At 47.3% G+C, this 22,544-nt stretch overlaps 1 protein-coding gene across 3 annotated transcripts in view; it reads right to left on the bottom strand.

Annotated features, from left to right (window-relative positions):
- LOC128890863 (uncharacterized) overlaps positions 1–22,093 on the bottom strand; it is a 193,471-nt gene extending 171,378 nt beyond the window's left edge. For all 3 annotated transcript variants that reach the window (XM_054149795.1, XM_054149796.1, XM_054149797.1), the window contains exon 1: positions 21,035–22,093. In XM_054149795.1, coding sequence (XP_054005770.1) covers positions 21,035–21,377 — 343 coding nt within the window. In that variant the 5' untranslated portion in view covers positions 21,378–22,093. The remainder of the gene's footprint in view (positions 1–21,034) is intronic.
- Between the last annotated feature and the right edge of the window lie 451 nt (positions 22,094–22,544).

Raw genomic sequence — 22,544 nt, 5'->3', positions numbered from 1 at the left:
GGCTAGACGTCTAGGAAACGCGCGAATAAAAGTCATCGAGTTGGGGTTCTTTGCCGGTAGCGAGACCAATCACGACGCAGATAATGATCGCATCGAGGCACACGCCAACGTGGAAGACTTTAATTGCCAGGCACGAATCGATTTGTCACCGCAGTGCCACGGGGGAACCTATCGTGTGCACGAACAACTTTCCACCCTATTTTTAACCTCTATGCGTTTTTTCTTGATCGGTTTTCGGGTTACGGGAACGCGATTATCGTTGTCATTTTTCGACGCCCAGCAACCGATGACGAAAAGAATTGGAGCTGGACTAGCTCGTCGTTGTATGGTCGATTCAAGAATTCGCTTTACCGAACATCCGTGTTTTTTTATTGCGAAGGTGTTTGAGATACCGGAATAAAATATCGTCAAATAATATATCAACGGGGACTAATGTCCCTTCTCCTTCGCGAAGATCTACGACCAACGACGTCTCTCGCTTAGTCGTCTCTATTTTACAGCGACGTCGTTTGTTCGTCGTAATCGATAATTACAATGTCCCTATTGTACACACAGGGTCGTTTTATGTTACCCAACGCTTGCTAAATACGCTATTAGCTCGTAGAATGACGATTCTGTTGTACTCGAATCATAGATACTATTAGTTCTCGATCGAAAGACAAAGTGGTAAATTGGGAATTGATCTCCAAGATAATACCTTTCCTTACCTTGAAACGCGACCTCGATTCGTCGAGACGAGAGCGATGAATCGCCAAAATAATTTCGAATGCAATCAACGTCGACTGGATACAAAAAAAAAAACGTTTCTTGCGATGGTTTAAAAAACTCGAGAAAAATTAGCGAGTCTAATTAACGAGATTCAGGATCGCTACGCGCGGATACTGCGACGCGTACTCACGTGCGTCACACTTCTCGTTATCGACAAATAGCTCCGCGGAGTTCTGGACCTCCGACGAGCTATAGAATAAACCGTTTAATGGGACTTTGGGTCTCGCGAACCGCAAAGTACCGACCTTGTGAGATATCGGTGCTTCTGCAGCAAACTCTATGCTTAGACGACTCTGGAAACTACATATAATATACCTATACTAATCGGTACTACAACGACAGAAGCTGACATTCCTGAAAAACAGGTTTCAACCAAACCAAGTTGCCGAAAATGGTGTAAAATTCTGGAATTAAACGACAGTTTTCAAGGAATTCTGCTAGTTGAAATTTACGAGATAAGGAACCAAGTTTTCATCAAAGTTGTGAATTTGTATCAGAACGCGATAGCAAAAACGATATACCGAGAATTTCGCGAATCCACGGTACCGCGACGTAATTTCCAAGATATATCGCGATTTACATTTTTCGGTGTTACGGCGAACCTCTTGGCCGATTTTAAAACTTTGTAGCAAGAGAATACGATGGCGGGAGAGAATCGCGAGGTCGTTTCCAAGAAATTTCGTGATTAAAAATTTCTGGGATTCCGGCAAAACTTCTGTCCGGTTTTGAAACTTTGTATCAGTGGAACGCGACAGCGGGGAATGTATCGCGCGACTTACATGCTTCAACAACTCAAGAGAAACCCCAGAAATGCGCCTCGACGTAGCGTTAGTCGCTAAAATGCTCTCCGTTCGTTAATCCTGCTAAATTTGACGATTAACGCTGTGGTAATACGATAAACTCGAATCCATCAAGATGCTCTGACGCGAGATCATCGCGTCGTTAACCATGCGATAGTATTTCCGTGGAACCATTAACAACGCGATACTTACGGTAACTAATGGGAGGACAGACCTCGGCGTATGTATTACACCCTGTCTCGAGTTTCCCTATCGTTTCTAAGACATAAGAGATACCCCTATGAAAATACCAAACTTTCATTTATCTAATTTCGAGAAAATTACACCTTTCCACCTTTCCCTTGGAAAATGGTCAACCTACATTCTCGATAACACTACCCGTCCGAATTAATTATGTTTTGTAAACGGTGCAATAAAAATATAATAATCATAATAGGAAAACACCGAAATCATTGCTACTGCTACGACAAGAGGTGTTGGAAATATCGTTGTTAATTTGTTGAGCGATGTACCGACGCCACGATACAATGGCGTCTGTTGCCATTGAGTACGCATCGGTTGCAATAGAGAGAAACCGTGGCAAAGATACTCGGACGAAAAGCGTATCCGATGATGGAATCATGACTGAATATTGATGACGCGATATATGGAGCGAGACAATCCAACGATTGCTGGATGTTTGAGAATAAACCAATAATTTTCACGAAATCATGGTGGTAACCTAATTGGAAAAATTCTATGAGCTACATAGTTCGATTCGGTTCGGTCGATGGCCGAAGAAAGAACGGAATACTTTTGTTTGTTGAAACATCGGCAAAGCACCTTTCATTCCGTAATCCCAATTTATTAGTCGCGTGTATCAACGCCGATTAATCGAAGTCTCATTGAAACTAAACGAATTTTCACGAATAAATTGAAGCAAATTCAAAGACACGAAACGTAGCTATTCATATTTGACGAATTACAATTTTCATGTATATTCGCGCACTATAAAAGCTACCGCGTGCGTTTTATTATAAATTGATATCTGTTTCGCGAGTTCAACGTGCACGGTAATAATTGCAAAAGTAATTACGTACAGATACACTTCGTCTACAGACCGAACAATCGAAATAACCAAACACCATGACATGGCAAAATTACGCCATGGTAAAAGGCAATATTAATTAACCACCGAAAAAAACGAGAACTTACAATACGGCAGCGTTCGCTATTTTACCAAAAGCATAGGTACTGTTTTCGTGTAACCCCGGCCGATAGAACTCGCGGAGCGAGAGGTATTAAACGAACCAGCGATTTTTCGATTTTTTCCGCGCGAAGGAATTCTGCCGTTTCACGAAATGCGATTATACCAGATAATTAACTGAGCACGATAACATCATCAGCGCGGCGATGATACTTCGCAACGGGATCTGGATTTATACCGGCGAGACAGCGGGGATTACACGACTTTCTATCGAAATGAAACGAGGATTTCGCGTTCCCGTTGACCCTCTTTCCGGCCGTGTCCACCAGTGCCGCGTGCGTGCACGCGTTCGTGTCTATCGCGCGACCAGGAAAACATTTTAATCGCCGGCCGACGAATTCCACGGGAAATCCCTTGCAAATCTCTCAAGCGCGACTCGCGCTAACTTCCCTCTCCTCCGAATCGGAGCAATGATTTTTCGCGCGACTGCACGCGTCGAAACAATAATCTCGACGTTCACTGCCGTGTTTTTCTATCGTGCGCGTCGCGAATTTTTCGGCAACAACGAAACCGGTTGAAATACCGTACAGTCCGATCGTCCCTGCCAAAAAAGCACAAGAAAGATGTCTCGAATGTAACGCGCTTGTTACAAAAATAGTTACTATCGAGAATCGATGTAAGGACATATTTCGATAGAGTTCGAAATTTCAAAAATTGCAAGCTTCCCGAACGCGAGAAGAAGAAATTTATTTTTCCCTCGACAGAAACCGCACGCGCGTGAAACCTGCTCCGTGGTGCTCGCAGTTCTTTTTCCACTCACGAAATAAAAGAGAAAAAAAGATTCGATCGCGACGGCATCGATTGTTTGTCCGTCTATAAAAGCGTAGCTGATCAGAAATAAATACCGGGTTACACGATATCGCGGTCCGGGCAGAGGAAACTGGAGAAAATTATTGGTACAGCGAAAAACGCGTGGACGGAAAGTTACGCAACGTTCGAGTTTACTCGACGCGAACAGCCTCGTGATCGCGCAATGGTCTATTTAGAGGATGACGAATGCTCTCGAAACTTGAATAATCAACAAATTTAACTTCTTTTTATACACGAGGTTATGCAAAAAAAAAGAAGGTACCAAACGAAGCGTTTGAATCGATCGTGAACAATCGCGACGAGTGCCCAGGTAAATCCTGAAGCGAGCCGATTTTCTGACGAGGATCGCCTCATCGTCCGCGCCCCAGCACGCGCCGAAAACGATAACATCTCATGATCTGCTAGTCAGCTGCGGATGAACAGCACCGACGCAACGATTTCCTGCCGAGCCGATAATTGAAAATCACTGTCCCATATATCGATTCGCTGGATTGTCCATTGTACATCGGCTCCTTCCTCATCCCCGTCGCGCTTTCACGGTTCACCCCACCCTCTCCGTGACCCCGCACAGCACCAAACTGTTACGGACTGGATGCGAAATTTTTCCTCTCGTCTACGTTCGTCTCTTACGCCACCGACACCTGGATAAATACGCTCGAACCTTGATTAGCCGCGTTAACGAGGACACGTAGACGAACCCTTGCTTCCAAAGGAAACGTTCTGGATACGACAACATTTTTATATATTTTTCTTTTTTTTCATCAGTGGCATTGCTACCGTATCCAAGCGAACATTTTTATTACAACTCGCGATCGTCGTAGCGTCGAAAATATCGTCAACGTAGCAAATTTCTTACTAATTATCGTAGCGAAGATAATTACCTTCGACACGTGAACCAATCTTTTGTCGAGTAATTTAGTCGCACGAGTCTTCTTAGAGCGATTAATTTACGAAGATAAATAAAAATAGGAAAGTTGACGATGACGTTGGCTCGACAGGCTCTTTCGGAGCACGATATTCATTCGTTAACTTATCGGCCCCAGCGACGCGAAAGGGCAGATACGATCGTAGAAAAAAAAAAAGAACCGACCGCTTTCGAAGCGTAAATTGACCCTATAATTTGATTCTCGGAATATTAATCGAACTGTGAGGTGGTTTGCCGGCTCTCCTGCCGGATGCCGTTTTAATTACCGCCGGTATTTCAGGTATTTATTCGATCGGGTCACTCGCGATACGTATTGAATATGGTCTGCTCGTTGATTAATATAAAATTCCTTTTTCGTCGAATTTGTTCGCAATCGCTAACGAGTCCGCGCGCATTGTTGCGTAACGGATGCGACTGAATGATAATTAGTAATTCGTGGATCGTGAATTATTAACGATTTCGATTTATTAAATTATTTTCGTTTCATTGCTAAGCGATTATAAATAAACCCCTGTAAAATGGGTCTTGTTCATCTTCTCGCAGTCGTCGATTAGATCTGGGCCAAACGGATGGATTGCCTTTGGACACGAAACGGGCTCTTCCTATTTCGAATTCGATACAAGTTCAATCGAGTCGGGTTATTTCAATGATTAATCACATGCTCGACAAATGGAACCAAGACCTCCTTACTCCCTGTCGTCTTCAACCCGACGAGTACGACAGACCCGATTAAAATTTGTTACTTGTATCCAAAGAATTAATCTCGTTGATGTTAATAACGATAAAAAGAATAATCATTCTCGCATGGCGTCACGGAGCGCGGGAGATCTTCCGACGGAAGAGACGGATAGACTGACGTTTCCGATTGCAGTACCGAAGGAAGAGGAATCCATTTCGCGAGAAAAGAAAGAACACGACAGGGAACGTGTAATATCGACTCGCTTAAGCGTGTCTAGTCGGAAGAGGAACGAAGAGAGCAGAGAGAAGACGGCCGAACCGCGAGAAAAGAGAAGCGGCGGAAGTAACTGCTCGGGCGGAACTTCCAATTGCCAGCTAGATCTATATTTAATAAGACAGGAGAGTTATACTTTCTGCCGGGCGTCGTAACGCAGTTCGAGTGCAAAAGTTTCACCGTCTCCCCCCCTTACAGGAATTATCTCCGCCATCTTCCGTCCCACCATCGCCGAGATAATTAAATATATCAGCGCACCGAAACGCTCAAATGGATTTTCTCCGGACGAAGCGACTCCGCGATAAAGGATTTCGCTCCGCCAGACGAATGTCGAAAAAAGGAGAGAAACGCTTTTCTCGTTCGTTCATTTTTTATTAATCTACCCGTTATCGGCGAGATCGTAGAGTTGGTTGAGCAAAGCCATCGATGGTCCCCCGCTCTCGATCTCGCGCGCTGCAAATTGCATCCTCGCGCACAATTTGCGTCCTTTGATCGTGTTTTCTTGCGCGCAAAGCGTCTTTGAATACCGTCGAGGAAACGATATTTTCCTTCCACCATTATTTCGATTTGATTCACCGCGTAAGAGAGTCCCGTGTTCGCGAAATGGATCGTCCACTTTCGACGCGAACGTTGTCCACGGTTCTAGGAAAAACAGAACGTAGCAAGAACCGTGTAACGGCGCGATAATTTTGCGCTTCGACAAATCCGATTTGCGAGAAACGCGGCGAAATTTTCTACCATAGTTCCGCGGCAGGAAATCAGGAAATTGTTGCAGGGGCTACGGGCCTCGTGGGGCGAGCCATTAAGTTTCATTTTTTTTTTTTTTCCTCTCCTTCGTCGCTCTCTCGCAATTGGGTTACCCGCGCGAACTTCCACTCCGTAAAGTTAGCCACGAACGAAGGACGATAATTATTATGCCGCATAGCGCGACTCGGCTTGCGCCACGGCACTGCGACAACCGGCTGCTTTGGGACCTTGTTCTCCTCCACTTAATTCGTGAAACCGCCTTTGATAACAATGGCTTTTCACTTTTTTTTTTTTTTTGTCCTCTTTTCTTATCGCGAGAACGTTACATTACGAGCTTGTCCAATTCCATTCGCCGATACGTATACTACAACTTTTCAAGTTTACTTCTACATTTTCAACATAGTTGGAATTCTCTGCTTTCGTCTGCTATTCGAAATTTTATACTTTCTAACACTGTAAAATATTACATCGCCGAACAAAATATCAAATATATTTCCGATAACGTTTTCGACTGAATAATTCAGTCCTTTATAGTATGAAAAATCATGGACATAAACGATTCGAGACACCACTTTAGTTTTTACACCACTCGGTACGCGTCACGGTAAAAACCTTTTGATATTTCTTCGATGAATATCGACTGCAACAATTGCAACGAAAAATGTACAACTTCTCTCGGCCGGAATGAATTCAAGTCTAAGTAAGCCAGAACACCGTGGACTTTAATTAATTTGCCGATTGCGCGACTCGAATCAAAATTCGTTGCGAAAACGGAGTCTCCATCGTCTACGTAAGGACGCCTTGTTTTCGCTCGTGCGAGCTATACAAATTACAAGCCTAAAGTTTTCCAACGTTTCGCTGCGTACCCTTCGATTACGATCATAATTACAGTAGCCGAATAATACGCGGCAGGAACAATGGAAACAAAGGGGGATTCGACCGTTCTTCCGGCATTGTATTCGCTCCTAATTAGCAATCGGAAGTTGTTGCTGCGCGACCGATATATAATTCGGCTCGCATTCGCTTGCGCGCTTCCATCGTGGCGGAGCCAGTTCTTAGGGCAGTTTTCTGGCTTTGTCAACTTAAAAAATCGACTTTCTGTATCGATCGAAATTTGTATAATGAAAGACATCTAACAATGCTGCGACTCGGGACGAGATCGCAAAGGCATCGATTCAAACATCCCCGTGTATTTACAAACGATCTAAACTCCGTTAGAAAGTTTGAAAAAGTATATGTGCGCGGAAATCACCGTTCCCCAACTTTCAAACTCCCTGAAAGGAGAGAGTTGGGCAAAGTAAATGAATTAAAGGAAGGATGGAGTCAAAGGATGGCCCGAGGAAAAAGGAGCAAGCGCGATGGATAAACAGACTCCTCTGTCAGGGTTTTTCCTGCTAATTAGCGGCTCGGCTCGAAGTGAATGCTTCGGGATCACTATGCATATTTCATTGGTTCCGCGGCGAATGGTTAAATCGAGCCCCGAAGAGGAAGCTCGCACCGATGGATCTCTCGAGAGAGACAAACCCGGCTAGGTTAGATCTCGGCTAGGTTGGGTTAGGTCGAGGCTTCTCTCGTCCAAAGTCCCGGGAATAACAGTCGGATTAGCGTGCTAGAATGCAGCTTCCGAGCGAGCCGCATCACTTCGCGCTTGCACGCGTCGCAGGGGTGCGACGAGGGGCGACGCGACGCTGCCGTCGCACAGCCTTCGAGCTCGACTACTGCCAAAGAAAACAAAGACGTCTCGCGAACCCCAACACGCGACTCGAAGGGGCGTATATACGAGGATCGAAAACTGGCTAATATCTTCAATTGTTACGGAATCAAAATAATGGTAATTTATATATATATATATATATATGCTCTTTGAACTCGATGACTCAGTCAACGTTTCACTTCCAATTTATTTTAGAAACGAATAACCCTGAGATGCGTACGCCTCTTCGAGTCGCTCTGTGTAGTTTTACAGGGTAAACGTTCAGGAAAGTCTCGAGGCGCTTCAAACGAACCTCTCGTTTACTTTCATCGAGAAGTAGACTTATGTTGGTCGCAGCGGCCACGTCGCGAATCGACGCGTCTCTCTAATGCACGCGAGTCGAGTCGAAACTCTCACCGAAAGGAAAACACCGTTCCGGAAACCGTCGACTAAAACCCGGTAGCAGGCTGGTCGCCTTCCTTCCGGCTTGGAGCGTCGCCCGAGACCTCAAGTTAAGTCTGCGAAAACAGGATTTCGCCGGTAAGCTCCATTACGCGGTTCCGGGAAACGCGGTCGAAAACAGCGCAGCCGACGACCGACGCCGTCAGCTCCGCGCGTATGCTTATTTCACGCGAGTTGCGGCGACTCGTCGCGATACAAAATTCAACAACACCCGAAGTTTGCTTCCCGACAGCTTCGGTAGAAACTTTCCAGCCGTTGGAAATTCGACGGGTCGGTTTGTCCCACCGCTGGACAAGCCGCGAGCGTTTCGTTTTAAACGCCTGAACTCTCCTTAATTTTCACATTCGTTTTCGGTGGATCGAACAGTGAGGCAAGAGTTTGAGCGCAATCGTGGATTTTACGCGAATGTCGCAATCGTACGATCGATGAGACGTTTCCGTCGTTAACGGAAACAGCCGAGGCGCGTGATCGAGGTAACGCAATCGAGTCGTTTCTAGCGGTCGATTGCCGATCGATCGAGGATCGCGGAGGACGCTGTTGATCTCCGGACAACATTCCGGGTGGCGGGGTTCGATTTTGCCCAAGCGGCCGACGCTCACGGAATGCCTGGGTAAATAGAAATTCATGGAAAGCGGCAGTGGCAGAGGCAGAGGCAGTGGCAGGACGTCGAAGGGGTCGACTCGATCGATGCCCCGCACGAAACCGAGGTCACGAGATTCCGTCGTTTCGTTTATAATTTCGCCGCGCCGCCCGGGGAAACGAATCGCGCGAAACAGCCGATGGAAAGAGACGGAGAGGGAAAGGAAAACGAGTGACTCGATGAAAATCGATAACCTGAGAGAGGCGTTTTCGCTTCGCGGTCGGCGTTGACGGATGAGCATCTTCCGTGAACCGACACTCTTTGATCTCCGAATACCGATCGCGGCTCTAACGACGTTTTCGAATTTTCCGACCGCTCTCCGAGGCTATCGACGTTGACGTATTATCCGTCGAAAAGCTGTCTCTTCTCCGTGCTCGACGAGCCGCGTCGAGGACCGCCCGCGTCGATGTTCGTGCTTCGATCCCCTCGCGGAAAACTTGTTTCTTCCGTTCTTTGCCGGTGAACTTTTTCCCCGACGAGAAACTTTCGCGAGTCGACGTTTTCCCTTTCTCTTTATCGCGGCTGCTTGCTTTGCGACTAGTTGACAAATCGAGAAGCTCGACGCATACCAACACGAATCCCAATTACCTGGACAGATTTCCGATTTCCAAATCTCTTTATTCGGCTACCAGAAACTAGAAGGAAGAAAGAACCATCCGATTTCGTACGGTTCTCTTATCGTAGCCGTTACGGACTACGCCGAATGTAACGCGCAACGAGGATCGTGCAAACGACGACCGCGCCAAATGTATCGCCGTTATGTATAAAATTAACCCCAACCAGAGTGGCCTGTAATCTTGTCAAAAAGGAAGCTTTGGCTAATTGCGTCGGCGTGAAAATGCCTGGCGACGCGCCATGCCCGTGACACGGATTCGTCGAAACAAACTCAAAGGGCTAATTCGGAGGGTGGCTCTCGCTCCGCTGAAGGGAAACCGGCCGACGGTGATACGAGCGCTTATATTCATTTCCGTTTTGCCTGTTTCGTACCGGTAATCCTTCCACGAGCTGTACGAGATGGTTGTTCGTCCCACCTGTCACACAAAAGTTTCGTAAAGAACCGTCTACCGAGTAGAGAATCCCTTATCTAGGACTCGAGACCGAACTTGATTCCCTACGCGAATAATGTCTAATCATTCCGATCGATGTATATTGTTCTTTCTCGTATCGAAAAATAATAGGAGCCTCCGCGCGCCGTTAATTTTACTTTTCCGCAAATTCATATAAAACGAGACAGATGGTACCGTAAATTTTGATTCACAGCATCGACACACCGCGCGATTCGAGGAAGCCCGCGCTACCATCGCCAAGTATTTTGGGAATACGGTAATCCGTTCGGCGATTATTTACAATTTCGCGGCGCACCTGAGACTTCCTTTCGAATTCGCGAATTTATAGCACCGCGTGGGCGCGATCGTTTGCGCGTCTAGAAAAGTCGTTAACCGTGGCACATACTCGCTCACCGCATTACGAAACAATAACCCGCTAGTATCCATTATTATCACCGGCTTTGTACGAATAAAACGGGTATCGCTATCGACGATCTTGGCCTGGTGTACGCGTACGATCGATCGTCCGATAATTTCTTTCGCGGATCCTCTGGAACGGGCCACCCTTTGTCATCGTCAGATTAAATTTAATTAATTTAATGCAAGCACAGCAACGCGTACGGAGCACGGTTCGCGTTAGCGTTATTCCATCCGTGCAATCGATTCCAAAGTATGACATCGAAATTTATTCGACGAGAAAGCAGAAAATCGTTGATGGCCCGCGATAAATCGGGCCCACTTTTTTTGCGCAACGGGGGGGGCGAAACATCGACACGTTGTAACGCACGTGGTACAGACGAGTATCGGACGGACGGATGAAACAATTATTGCCCGCCCCGCCATTCCCTCGTCTCTATTTTTATATACAGCGATCGTTAAAGCAACGACGTCGAGACAATGCCGTCGTCGTCGCTACGCTAACAAGAATTAATTAAAACGAAATAACTAAAAACCAGAAACCACCGAATAATTGCGGCCGTTCTAGTATTTTCCGTTTTTTCTTTTTTTTCTTTTTTTTTTTTTTTTTTTTTACAACGTTTTCTAGTTAACGCGAAATATCCGAGCAGTTCTGCGACGCGTATAATAAAAATATCAAAAAAAAGAGATATAAAATGAATGTGTAAATTCACGTGGAATTTTCCACATTGGTAAAAAAAAAACCGGCGATCCAACGGGCAGCCGGGGGCTAGGTTAAAAATATTAATAACCGACCGTTGTAAATTTCCTACGAACGCGGAAAAATATACTATTCGGGCTGAAATAGGGAGCAAGTGTAAATATAACTGGTCGACGCGGTGTCTCGATGTTTCTGCTACGAGACGACGAGGTCGAACGAGGAGAACATAGGAGAAACGTTCGGGTTTTCTCTAGTATTAGCGTTTTCGTCGATCGGTTGGTGGTGTTTCTCTCGAAAGTAAAGCGCGTAAAAAAGGGGGTGTTCGGGAAACGATCGACGGGCACGAATTCGATCTGTCCGAGGCGGTGACGGGGCATCGACGGAGGACGTAAAAGGGAGTCGGGTCGCGGAGGGTGGCACGGGGTGTAGTTTCGCGTTCCAAGAATGTAAGAGCCAACGGCACGAGAACGAGCAGCCGGCTGGCGAGCGAAGGAAACCAGCCACGATTAGATCTCTCGGGGAGTCGAGTCGAAGGGTTCGGGTAGGTTAGCCCTTTCCCCGATAAGGCCTGCGAACGCGCTCGTTCGCAAAGCTTTCGTGTCGAACGCTGGCGCGGGAACGTGCCGGGGCCCCTTCGCCCTCGAGGTACCTCCAACCGCCGACTTCCTGCTCGACTCGACTTGTTTTTTTCCGAGCAATTGGCCTCTGGCTTTTCGATCGTAACCGACGATCATCGACGCGCAGCGTTTACTAAATTTTATTCCGAATAACGATTACGAATTTCAGATTTCAGTCCTCCTAAATTGCCTTCGACCAACTGCGTTAAATCTCAGTTAATATTTGCCCGGATGCACCGGATCCTCCCAAAAGAATTTCACCGTTCCCTATCACCTTCAATTTCGAAAATTCTATTAACCGGCCGCACGCGAAAACCTGAAACGGTATTCATAGGATCACGGCGCGTCCGTTGATCGCTGCGGCGTTACATGCATCGACGTGAGCGAATATTTCGACCTATTTAATTACTAGCCGGGCGGGAGCTAGTTTTCCGAGAATCCCGCGAATCGCGGTCACCATAAATAACAAAATTTCGATAACGCAACGATTCGGAGGTACGCGTTTGCATTCACGCGGGGCGATCCAATTTTCAGAAATTCTTCCCGCTGAACGTAACGCTGTAAACAATCGACGTAACTTGCTCTCACGAGGATTTGAAACCGCTACCATTACGATACCGTGCGCATATATACGCGTCGCTGCAAAATATTCCGTTACATCGGGATTACGCGTCGCGAACCAGGCGTCGACGATCGCGTATTAAATCTGGTTACAAATCGAGCCCCGTCGAAAAGGTGATCGTCGGTGCATCTGCCATCGATACGCGTGGATCAAGACGCGGGATACTCCTGTACGCATACGCGCGCGCGTGCATCAGACACCTGGGTAATTGCGTTACATATCCGGTCCATGTACGGAGTCGCTCGCTCGAGTCACGCATCGAAGACTCGGTATATTTACGCCCTGTTTACTCCGAGCTTACCCAGAGATCCTCGGGTACAATTCATGATACGCTGTTTGGCACGAAATCGACTTTTTCGCGGCGCTCCTAAACCGCGCATTCATATCCAAGCGATTCTTAATTCTAAATACGGAACGACGCGGCTCGATTATCCCGGCTTTCAATTTGTCGGAGGGCTACGCTGGGTCGCCGTTATTTTTTTTTTTTTTTTTAGTATTTTCACCGTACAATGCTCTCCTTAAACGACAAAAGGAGAACGAAAGATATTTTTAAAAAGCGAGCCACTCTCCAGTCCGTGTACCGTGGACAATTTTCCAAATCTGAATTACACGAATCGCTCACCAGCGGTCGCTACGAAATTGGACGTCTTTTGTAAGCATTAATCCTCTGTCCAGAAATATATTTTTTTAAATTAAACGAAAATTACACCCACGACGGTGCGAATAAAAATATACATCCACACCATCGCGAGGCGCAAAGGTATGGCGAGATATTTGGCGACTCGACTGACTTTTTTAAGGCTTTGCCGCGCTTAAAACTGTGCCAAAGAAGAACCGGACCCGAAAAAAGAATCGCGAAACAAGACCAAGATGACGGTGATGCAGCGATAGAAATATCGTACCTACTGCATACGGCGTCAGAAGTCACCGACCGGCGAATGTATTAATAATCATACTTTGCGATCTTTTAACTATTAAAACGCGTTTTCCCAGGTTCATCTCTACGTTTTGCAACGATAACGCGGAGGTGCGCGGATCGATGAGGCAAAATCCAGAGCATACGGAAAAACGTTACGGAAACTGTACCTTACGAGAAAAGATAAAACAGCTTCGTTTTACACGTCATCGTGGACGCAAAATGCATACATGCAAATTGCTTTTAAAGTAAATCTACCACGTTTGATCCGGTGCTCTGACGCGACAATGAAAAATTCGAGAAAAGTAGAAATCGGGTGAAAGCCATGCTGCGTCAAACGAGACAATCGTTGTACGTATCGCGACTGTAGCCGCTTTGCGTATAGCGTTTCGCATAGAACGTACGAGAGCTGGCACTATTTCAACGATACCCGCGACCCGCAAACGGTTAATTAAATATACGCGTGCGTGTGTTGACCCGACGTTGCCGGTGTCGATAATTGCGATGCTGATTGCATTTCACGGAAGGCACACGTACGGCCAACCAGCCAGCCAGAGACCTCTGGCGACCGTACGCTTGATAAATCGCGTCAAAGGCCGAGGGGTATGCAAACCCTGTTTCTCGTGAATTTATTTAATAATCATCCGAAGAGTGCTTACAGTAGACAAAGAACCGTTCCACGACGAGCAAACAACCTCTGATCGCGACGAGAATAATTGGTTCTTTCGGTGTCACGATTTCGTATTATTTCTCTGTTATTAATCTCTGGTAACCCAGAAACCCGATAACCTATATATCTGTTCGCTGATCAAAGGATTATCGTCCACGACAGGTAGATTACTTCGCCTCGATGTACCGGAAAGATTCGCTCTTCCAGCCCTCCGACCGGAAACAAAGCGACGAAATACCGGTTACTAATTTCTCGTCTTTGTTGTTTCGAAGCATAGCTACACGCGTTGAAGCACCGTATAGTCCCTTTCGGTGACCCGAGGCGCATACTTAACAAAATGAAACATTAAATTGTCCGTCTTTCGCTGTCCTTCGATCCGGAATAGGAGGATTGTTTTAGATCGTCCATTCTAAACAGGCTATCATCCGAGACTGTATAACGAGATAAAATGACCATTCGGTCTGCAACTTTAGAACGACGCACTTTGCGAACGTTGTCGGAGGTCATCTTCTCGAAGCAGGACGTTACTCGCTTCTTCGCAGGGAATTAGCTGCTCGTCTAGCACAGGTTGCGCCACGATTTACCGTACACCCTATGGAATCGACTCTTCGAACATTCTAGAGGCTAAGTTCTCGGGAGGGAAAGGGCGTTTTTATCGCGAATTCTCCGCGAAAATAGTTCACTCGTGTATGAAGCGATCGTTTGGTTCTCGACAGGAAGGGACGATCGGTCGTAGTCGCGTTACGCCACGGTTCTCGGTGCGTGTTTCACGAGCATCATGCCCGTAAAAACTCTGTCCGCGTCTGTCGTTTATGCGGTGCTCGGTGAAGTTGACTTCCAGGTAACATCATCGCCACCCTCGTATTTCTTATCCCTTAACTCGCGCGTCCCTCGCTCGCCGAAGCCTGCACCCATTTCCCACCTCGTTATTTCCGGCAGGTTTACGGCAAGCAAAGCGCCGAACGGGCACTCATCGAATTCCGAGGGACTCCCCTGTACGATCTCCAACAGAAATTTTATTAATAGTGTCGCTATTGCTATTATTCGTATAGTTATTATTAAAAGGAAAACTCTTCGTCCCGAGATTCCTAATACGAGCTCGACATTCTTCTCGCGTAAAAATATAATACGGTGTCTGGTAATATCGAACTTGCGCGAAATCGATTCTTCTTTTATAGCAGTTCCTATATCGAAATAACGCAACGGAAATGTGGATAAATCTGTCACAGTTTTCGTTTTAAGGAGAAACCTCGTCGATTTTTTTGTCGCGGTATTCCAAAAGCACGCGTTCCGCCTCGGAAGCGACCGCTACCGGGACGGATAAACGAGAAAGGGTAGAAACGACGATTTCAATTTTGCGCTCGTTAAAGCCGGAATGGATATCAAATTCGCGATACGGATTTTCAGAATCTACCGAACAATGGTAAAAATCAAATTCGTTGTCATTCTTCGTTCCGTCCGGAGCGGGTGTAATATACGTCGCCGAGCGAGAATGGGAGTTGAAACGCGCGCACATTTTAAAGAGGAACTCGAAATCTCGATCGAATTTCCGGATCCGATTCCCGAAATCCGATTCGAGGTACGAATGCTCGAATTTGACCTTACCGAACGAGGAACAATTTCGCGAAACTCGATCACTCGGCTCGTTGATACATCGCCAAGAGCGCTGTGGGCTTCGCTATGTATTTCCAAATGTCCCTTTGGAGTCGAATTGTCCTATTTGGAATTCAAGCGTCAAAGGAGCGAAAGAAAAATTAGAAATCTGCCGTTTCTAGAAAGTATTTGTTTCGAGATGAAATTCTGCGGACAGGTAACGAGGCTACACCGAATAACGTAATGCCGGTGGAAAGATTTCCGAAGAAAGGCTTGTTATACGAACAAACGAGCTGCTTCAGATGCAAGGGACGTATTAAAAATTGATATCTTCGGATAAACATCCGTTTCCAAGAATATTCACGTTAGATCGTCAGATTTATAAAGATAAATATTGTTCTTACTACGGGGTAAAATTTCATGAACATAATGTTTCCCGGATGATCGATGGCAGTTATGGGAACTGGAGCTCATTGGATCGCCCTTTTCTCAACGACCCCTCCCCCCCCCCCCTTTGCTTGTACAACAGTTCCGCGGGAGACTGCCTCGCAGGCCGGCTGGAGCAGAAAACTTCTGTCTCCACCCCGATATTGGTTTCCTTGGAACGTTATTTATTCGTTTTTTCGTTGCCGTTACATTCGACGATTCGGTCGCTTTATTACAAGAATTTGTTGCACGACGAATCGGTTTCGTAGAATTGAACCGACGACGAATCGATCGTGGTAGAACGATGGTTCTCTAAAACGAGCGTTTCAAGTTTTTTAAACAAATACAAGGATTAGAGAAACAACATTTGTTACCTCGGAAGACAGATAAAAACTTATATCGAATGCAACAGCCGCGGTGACTTTTTCAACTGCGCGAGTCGACGCGCCTCTCGAGTGTCTGACCAATGCTGTATTTTTCTACTGTCCCTGGCCGACAGTAGAGCATAGCGGCATGGGTTACACGCAATTCAGCTAATTCCCATTTCTGCTAATCACGCGCGGTGCTTTCGTGAATTTCGTTAAGAAAATGACCATCAGCCTGCGTCGGGGTATAATAAAAATTTGTCTAATTAGACGCGAGTAGGATTTCAACGAATATTTTAATACACGCCGCGTCAGAGTGTGCGTTTCCCTGGAACGAAGAAACGAAACAACGAAAGGATCTCTACCGCATGCTCTAACCGTATTGTTTATCGTATAAACTTTTTTGATTAACGATTAAAAAGGAGACTACACCTGAAACTTATACGTACAAGTTTTCGTGAAACTGATCCGCGGATAACGATACTTGGTCGAAGCTCGCGTAAACACTCGAGCATCGAAAAAGCTGCGCGAAAGAATAAAGTGGAAGGGGCACGCGAAAGAGCTGCGCTCGGGGGAACGGCGAAGAAACTGCTGCAAGGAATTTTAAGCGTCGCGGCTTCTCGCGAGACGGCGCCCGTTGAAAGACAATTCCTCGGAGCACGTGAAACGTCATCTCTGCGTGATTAACGATCGCGGAATTAATTTCGAGCCTCGACAGCAAATACTTCGGGGATTAAGCGTCCGGGGGCTGTCACTGTTTTTCCGTTGAAAACCGTATGAAATATGTATATAGCGTGTGCTGGTTGGGCGACCTCTAAAATGCGCAGGAGACTTTCACGATCACGGTAGCGAGAATTAATGAAATTTCAGTCGTTTCATCGAATCGTAACCGAGATAGTTCTGTCGTCCTGGTTTCTATCGGCTGAAATTTATCTCGATATTTCAAAGTTTGGCTCTTGTACTTTCGCTAGGCACTATCGTTGAAATCGATACCGTTTTGTACGCGTTGCACGGCGAAGAGGTACGATTATTATTAATTTTATCGCGATATTTTAGAAACGAATCCACCGTCGAGATCAAGAGCTGCAAACCCTTCAAACGATCGAGGTCGCGTGGTGGTAGGTCGAGTTCAAAGGGAACCGTGTATCAGGTCAAGAAGGCCGAGGTTGCCGACCAATTAATTAGTCATTTCTTTGACGAGAATTCGTGTAATTCGAGGTGTTCCCTTTGCCGCGATACAAGTAGTAATAACAGGTCCTTCCAAAGGTTGCGATGGCGACGATAACAATTCGACGAGGGGAAATGAAACGAGGTCGTGCAAAATAAAATAGGAATGCTAGGTGACAATAATGAAGCGACCTACTAAAACCGATTGATTTTGTTAAAATTAATTTTGGAAGAAATTTGCGACTTTTACGAATTCATGGACCTTTTCTAAAACTGAGCGCTCTGTAAAATTTATTGTATCGATGTTCTCGCGAGCAACGCTGCCGAAGCTAAATTCTTCTGCAGAATCGCAGTTATAAACAGCGACGATATATTCAAATAGATTGCACGGACATGTATACATAGTACACTCCGATATACTTGTTCTTTGAGGCGCCGATTAATTATTCCTCCGTACCATAAATTCACAACAAGGCCAGATTCGAACGTTCCACGCAAGCGAATAACTAACGATTCACCAGTTCGAAACTAGTTGTACGCGATTTGATTCCGATCGTTCGAAAATTTGATACACAGTAGCCTATGGGGCTACCGCTGCTCGCGAATTATAAAAAAAAAAATTGAGCTTCTAGTTGAAAATGGCGCGTGCCTTGTCGAATTCGACATCCATATCGGCACGTTGGCGTAATCGAAATCAATCGTCAACGGTTAACAAAAATCACCCCAACGTCTAAACGAACGCGAGAGCATTCGACGAACCGGTCGTGCAGATCCGTTCACGGTCGATTGTTTTCCATAGAACGGGAACAACATCGACGCCGTGAGGTGTACCTAATGCTTTCGGGGAACATCCAGCGCGCGAGGCCTGCCAAAAAAAATCCCAGATTCGTGGATGCAACGAGCGGAAACGCCGCGCCGACGCCGGCTCGAAGATACTTGGAATTTATTCGAAAGCAACCTCGTTACGGTGAGGCTGGCAAAAAGTAGGTCGCATGAAAACACCGAGGACGTTTAAAAGCGCCTCACCGTGCGATTTAACGTCAATGGGCCACTTCTCGTTCCCCTCTTTCCTCCATCTCCGAGCTGCGCGCCTCCTTTTTCTCGGCCGTCCGCCTTCTACGTTCCGCGTGTCTTTTCCGCCTTTCCCTCTTTTCCTTTTTCTCTTCTTTTTTTTTTCGTCGCGAGCCGACTCGCGACATTTAAGCCAGGAGCCGTGGAGGGCGGGTCGAGGCACGAGCTCTTGGAAAACCTTTGCCCGCTCTACGAGGACGCGCGCTTTTTCGAAGGAGGAATCCTTTATGAAACGGACTGTCGCCTTCTGTTCTGCACGGTCTCGTGCCTCGACTTTTCACGGTGCGCGGTTCCTTAGGCGATACTTTTTACCGTTCGCCTCGCGACGACCGCTCGTTGTGGCTTTGGTCGCAATTAGAAAGACGGTAACAAGTTACCGTTATTGTTATTACTTTTGCTCGGCACGTGCGCCGATACCGTGTGTACGCGCTGCCGGAAACGCGAACGCTTGGATGTACGTGTACGCGGTTACCAGCGATTACTTGTTTAGGCGGCGAACATGGCTCGGAATGCTCGTTGTCCGCGCGACGCTCAAAGTTGAATGGAAAGCGACCAAGTTGAAAACTCTCGGTTTAAACTTGAAAGTTAAAAAAGAGGCAAACTTCTTTCTCAAGGATTGTTTCCAAGTTGAGTGGAAGTCAACCGAGTTTAACGCGTGCTCTCTTGAAACGAGAAAATCCCGAAAGAAGAAATTAGATCTCGAACATGGAACCAACGTATGAAATGTCCAACGCGATAAATAGATAAACGGATAAACAAATCGCTTATCGCATGCTCCGGAACGATACCCCCTAAGAGCGTTAAACCGTGATACGGAAAGCGTTACATAGGTAAGCAGAAGCGCAAGCTCAGCTAAAGCGGTAGTAGTACAGTTCAAGTGCGAAAATACCGTGAATACGTGACAATGAGATTGATGAAGAAAGGTATATAAAGGAGGTAGAGAGCGAGAAAGTGACCGACCGCTCGAAAGGATAAAGACATTACTACAGCGTGGAATGAAAATAGCAGAGCAGAGGCAAACCGTCGTCGTTCATCCACGACCTTTGAACGGATAGATAGGATAGAGCAAGTAAGAGAGAGAGAGCGAGAGAGCGAGAGAGAGAGAGAGAGAGAGAGAGAGAGAGAGAGAGAGAGAGAGAGAGAGAGAGAGAGAGAAGAGACGAGGAATATAAAATGCCGATGAGGCTGATCGTCTTTCATTATTAACACTCTACGAGCACGTAGGCGATATTTCGCCACCGAGAAATTCCGTGGGGGTATAAATGACTTCCACCCTGAAACTTACTCTGCGGCTATAGACACGGTAGATAAGCTTCGATCGCGTTTCGTCCCGCTCGAGGTCGAAATACCCATAGATATCACCGATTTACGACAACGGCTACCGTCAACCCTTTATCGATCGGCAAAAAAATCGACGAGAAGAGCAACCACGCGTTCCAAAGGTCGCGAGAAATCGAAACCAGGAAGAAGATTCAAAACTGACTCGCGCGCTAAAAGCGGGCAAACTCAATTACGCTCCCGTTTCGCCACTTAAATTAGCACCGCTTCGCGAACTAGCGTCGATAAACCGTCGTTGTTGAATTAATAACCGATCCTAATTGAATTAATAATCCGCTCGTCCCTCCACGGAAATTGTAATAGCTGGCTGGTGGCTAACAAAATACGTCCAATCTATACGTCCGTACAGTTATTGGTTCCTGTCCAATTATTGGCTTACTCTTCTCCCGTACTGGAGCATTCTATCAAATCGCCAGCGAAACGAATGTCTTTAAAAGGAAACACGGGCCCTCGACCATGGAATATATTTACCCTCGAACGCTTCGCGGTGCTCGATAAGCCACACAAAGTGAGCCTCGTTCGTGTTTAGTTGGTCATGGATTCGATCAATTACAACAACGAGCAATAGAAAAACCGCGAATGCGTTGTTTACGATGCTCTCGAGCTTACGTTGCTCCAAGACGCGAATAGATTTCCTCGACGAGCGATACCGTAATAGCTAAAGCGCTCCGACCGTCTTCGAATAACACGCGATCAATCTATTTGCGAGGGACATCCCGAGCAGTGAGCACGTAAAGAATATTTAAAAGAAAATTAGCACGCGTCGACGCGTCCTAGCTGAACCGAGCGTTGCGTAGGTCGAAAATAAACAATGAAATAAACCGTTCGAGGTATTTATGTTTGGGGCCGTGGCGAGGTTTTTCAAACAAGTCCAACGTAAATACAGGGAAAACCCGAGTAAATACGTAATTTGTGAGAGTTCCAAGAATTTACACAAAGGTTTTATATGAAATGGCAACTACGCGTACCAATTTGATCGTCTTCTGCGAGAAATTCCGGAACGGGAGAGTATCCGGATGAAGAAACGAAGAAATGGGACTTACCGCTTCTGCCTGTAGGTGTTGGCGCCGACGTGGATCTACCGGTCGGCTCTGGAATCGGGAACACCAGGTCGCAGCACTCTCTCTCGGGGAACTCGCTGGCACGAGCACACCTGCAGCAGGAGAGCACGAAGAGCGCCGCGGCGACGCTCGTCAGCAGCGTTGAACGAGCTGGCAGCGTCCCGACGACACGCGACATGACTCGTCCCATCAGATCATCGCACACCATGGGCCCGAATCCTTTCAGGCTTCGAGCAACGCGGCCGTCCTCCAAGGTGTCGCGGGCCTCCGCTCGGCGTGGGGCTGCCGGACGACGACGACGAATCCCGCGACGTCCGCGCGACATCCTCTCGTCGTCCGTCTCATCGTGCGCCGTCGCCTCCTCCACCTTCGCTCCGACCCGACGAACACGAACGCTGCTCGTATTCGCGTCCGCGTCCGCGTACGATGTGTTCCGCCGACGATCGTCTTCTTCGCCTATCTCGTCGCGCGAGAACGAAATCACCGCGTGCCCGCACTTTCTCAAATCCAACGTTCGCCGACGATTCTCACACTTTTCCCGCGGTTCGAAACATCTAACGCGATCCTCTTCCCGAGGAAAGATCGTCGCGCTCGTCGGGTCGACAAAGATCGACGGAGATCAGCCGAGTTCCGATGCGGCGTACATCCCGAACGTAAACGGTTGCTTTCTCTTCTCTCACGGGAATGAATCCTCGATCGATCACTCCGAAATCGCGAACCGAGAGTAGTAATCCACACGCGGGATCGACGTCGATCGCGAAACACGGATCGCTCGACGCGTGTGCGTGCGTGGCCCTCGAATGCTGTCCGCGTACCGCGATACGGTAAACAGTCGCGCTTCGCACTCGATACTCCTCGTGTCTTGTCGCGCTTCGCACACTTGCCGCGCGCGTGCTCGCGTTCCGAGCGTACTACCGAGCCGAGACCGCGTCGCCGCTGTGGCCCGACGCCCAATGTCGACTACGCCGCACCGCGTTTAGACCGACTGCCGAGCGCGCGAAATTCCCCTTCATCCCGCTGACAACCCTCCCGGCTGCTACCCTCGACCGACTCCCCTATCTCCCACCCGTTTCCGATACCTGCTCCAACCCCTACCTTCAACCCCGCAGCCGTAAGCGCGATAGCTTCTGCGCGAAAGTGTGCGCGAAAGCGTTCCGAAACCCGACGAGAGCGTTGCCGTGTACGGTGTATTTGTCGTGTGCCTGCACGCGCCGCTCAGCCGTGTGCGCGCCCCCCGAGTTCCGATCTACGTTCTCCTCTCTACCAACAGACTCGCAGACGGCGTGTTCAGGTGCTTGTAGTCGCTCGCAGGGAAACGCACACCTGCGCGGTCCGCTCCGTTTCGAACGCGCGGTCGACCGCGTTCTATGTTCGTGTGCACGCGTTTCCATCATCGATACCCGTGCCTACGTAGACTATGTACGTGCGGCTATTTGTTTTTACTTTTTCCCAAAATCGATTCTCGAGTTTCGTTTGTTTCTGTTCTTTCTGG

Source organism: Hylaeus anthracinus, unplaced genomic scaffold (assembly GCF_026225885.1).
Source record: "Hylaeus anthracinus isolate JK02 unplaced genomic scaffold, UHH_iyHylAnth1.0_haploid 12001, whole genome shotgun sequence".
NCBI classification, from domain to species: Eukaryota; Metazoa; Arthropoda; class Insecta; order Hymenoptera; family Colletidae; genus Hylaeus; species Hylaeus anthracinus.
The sequence above is the reverse complement of the archived record's forward strand: the minus strand, read 5'-3'. Positions and strand labels throughout refer to the sequence as shown.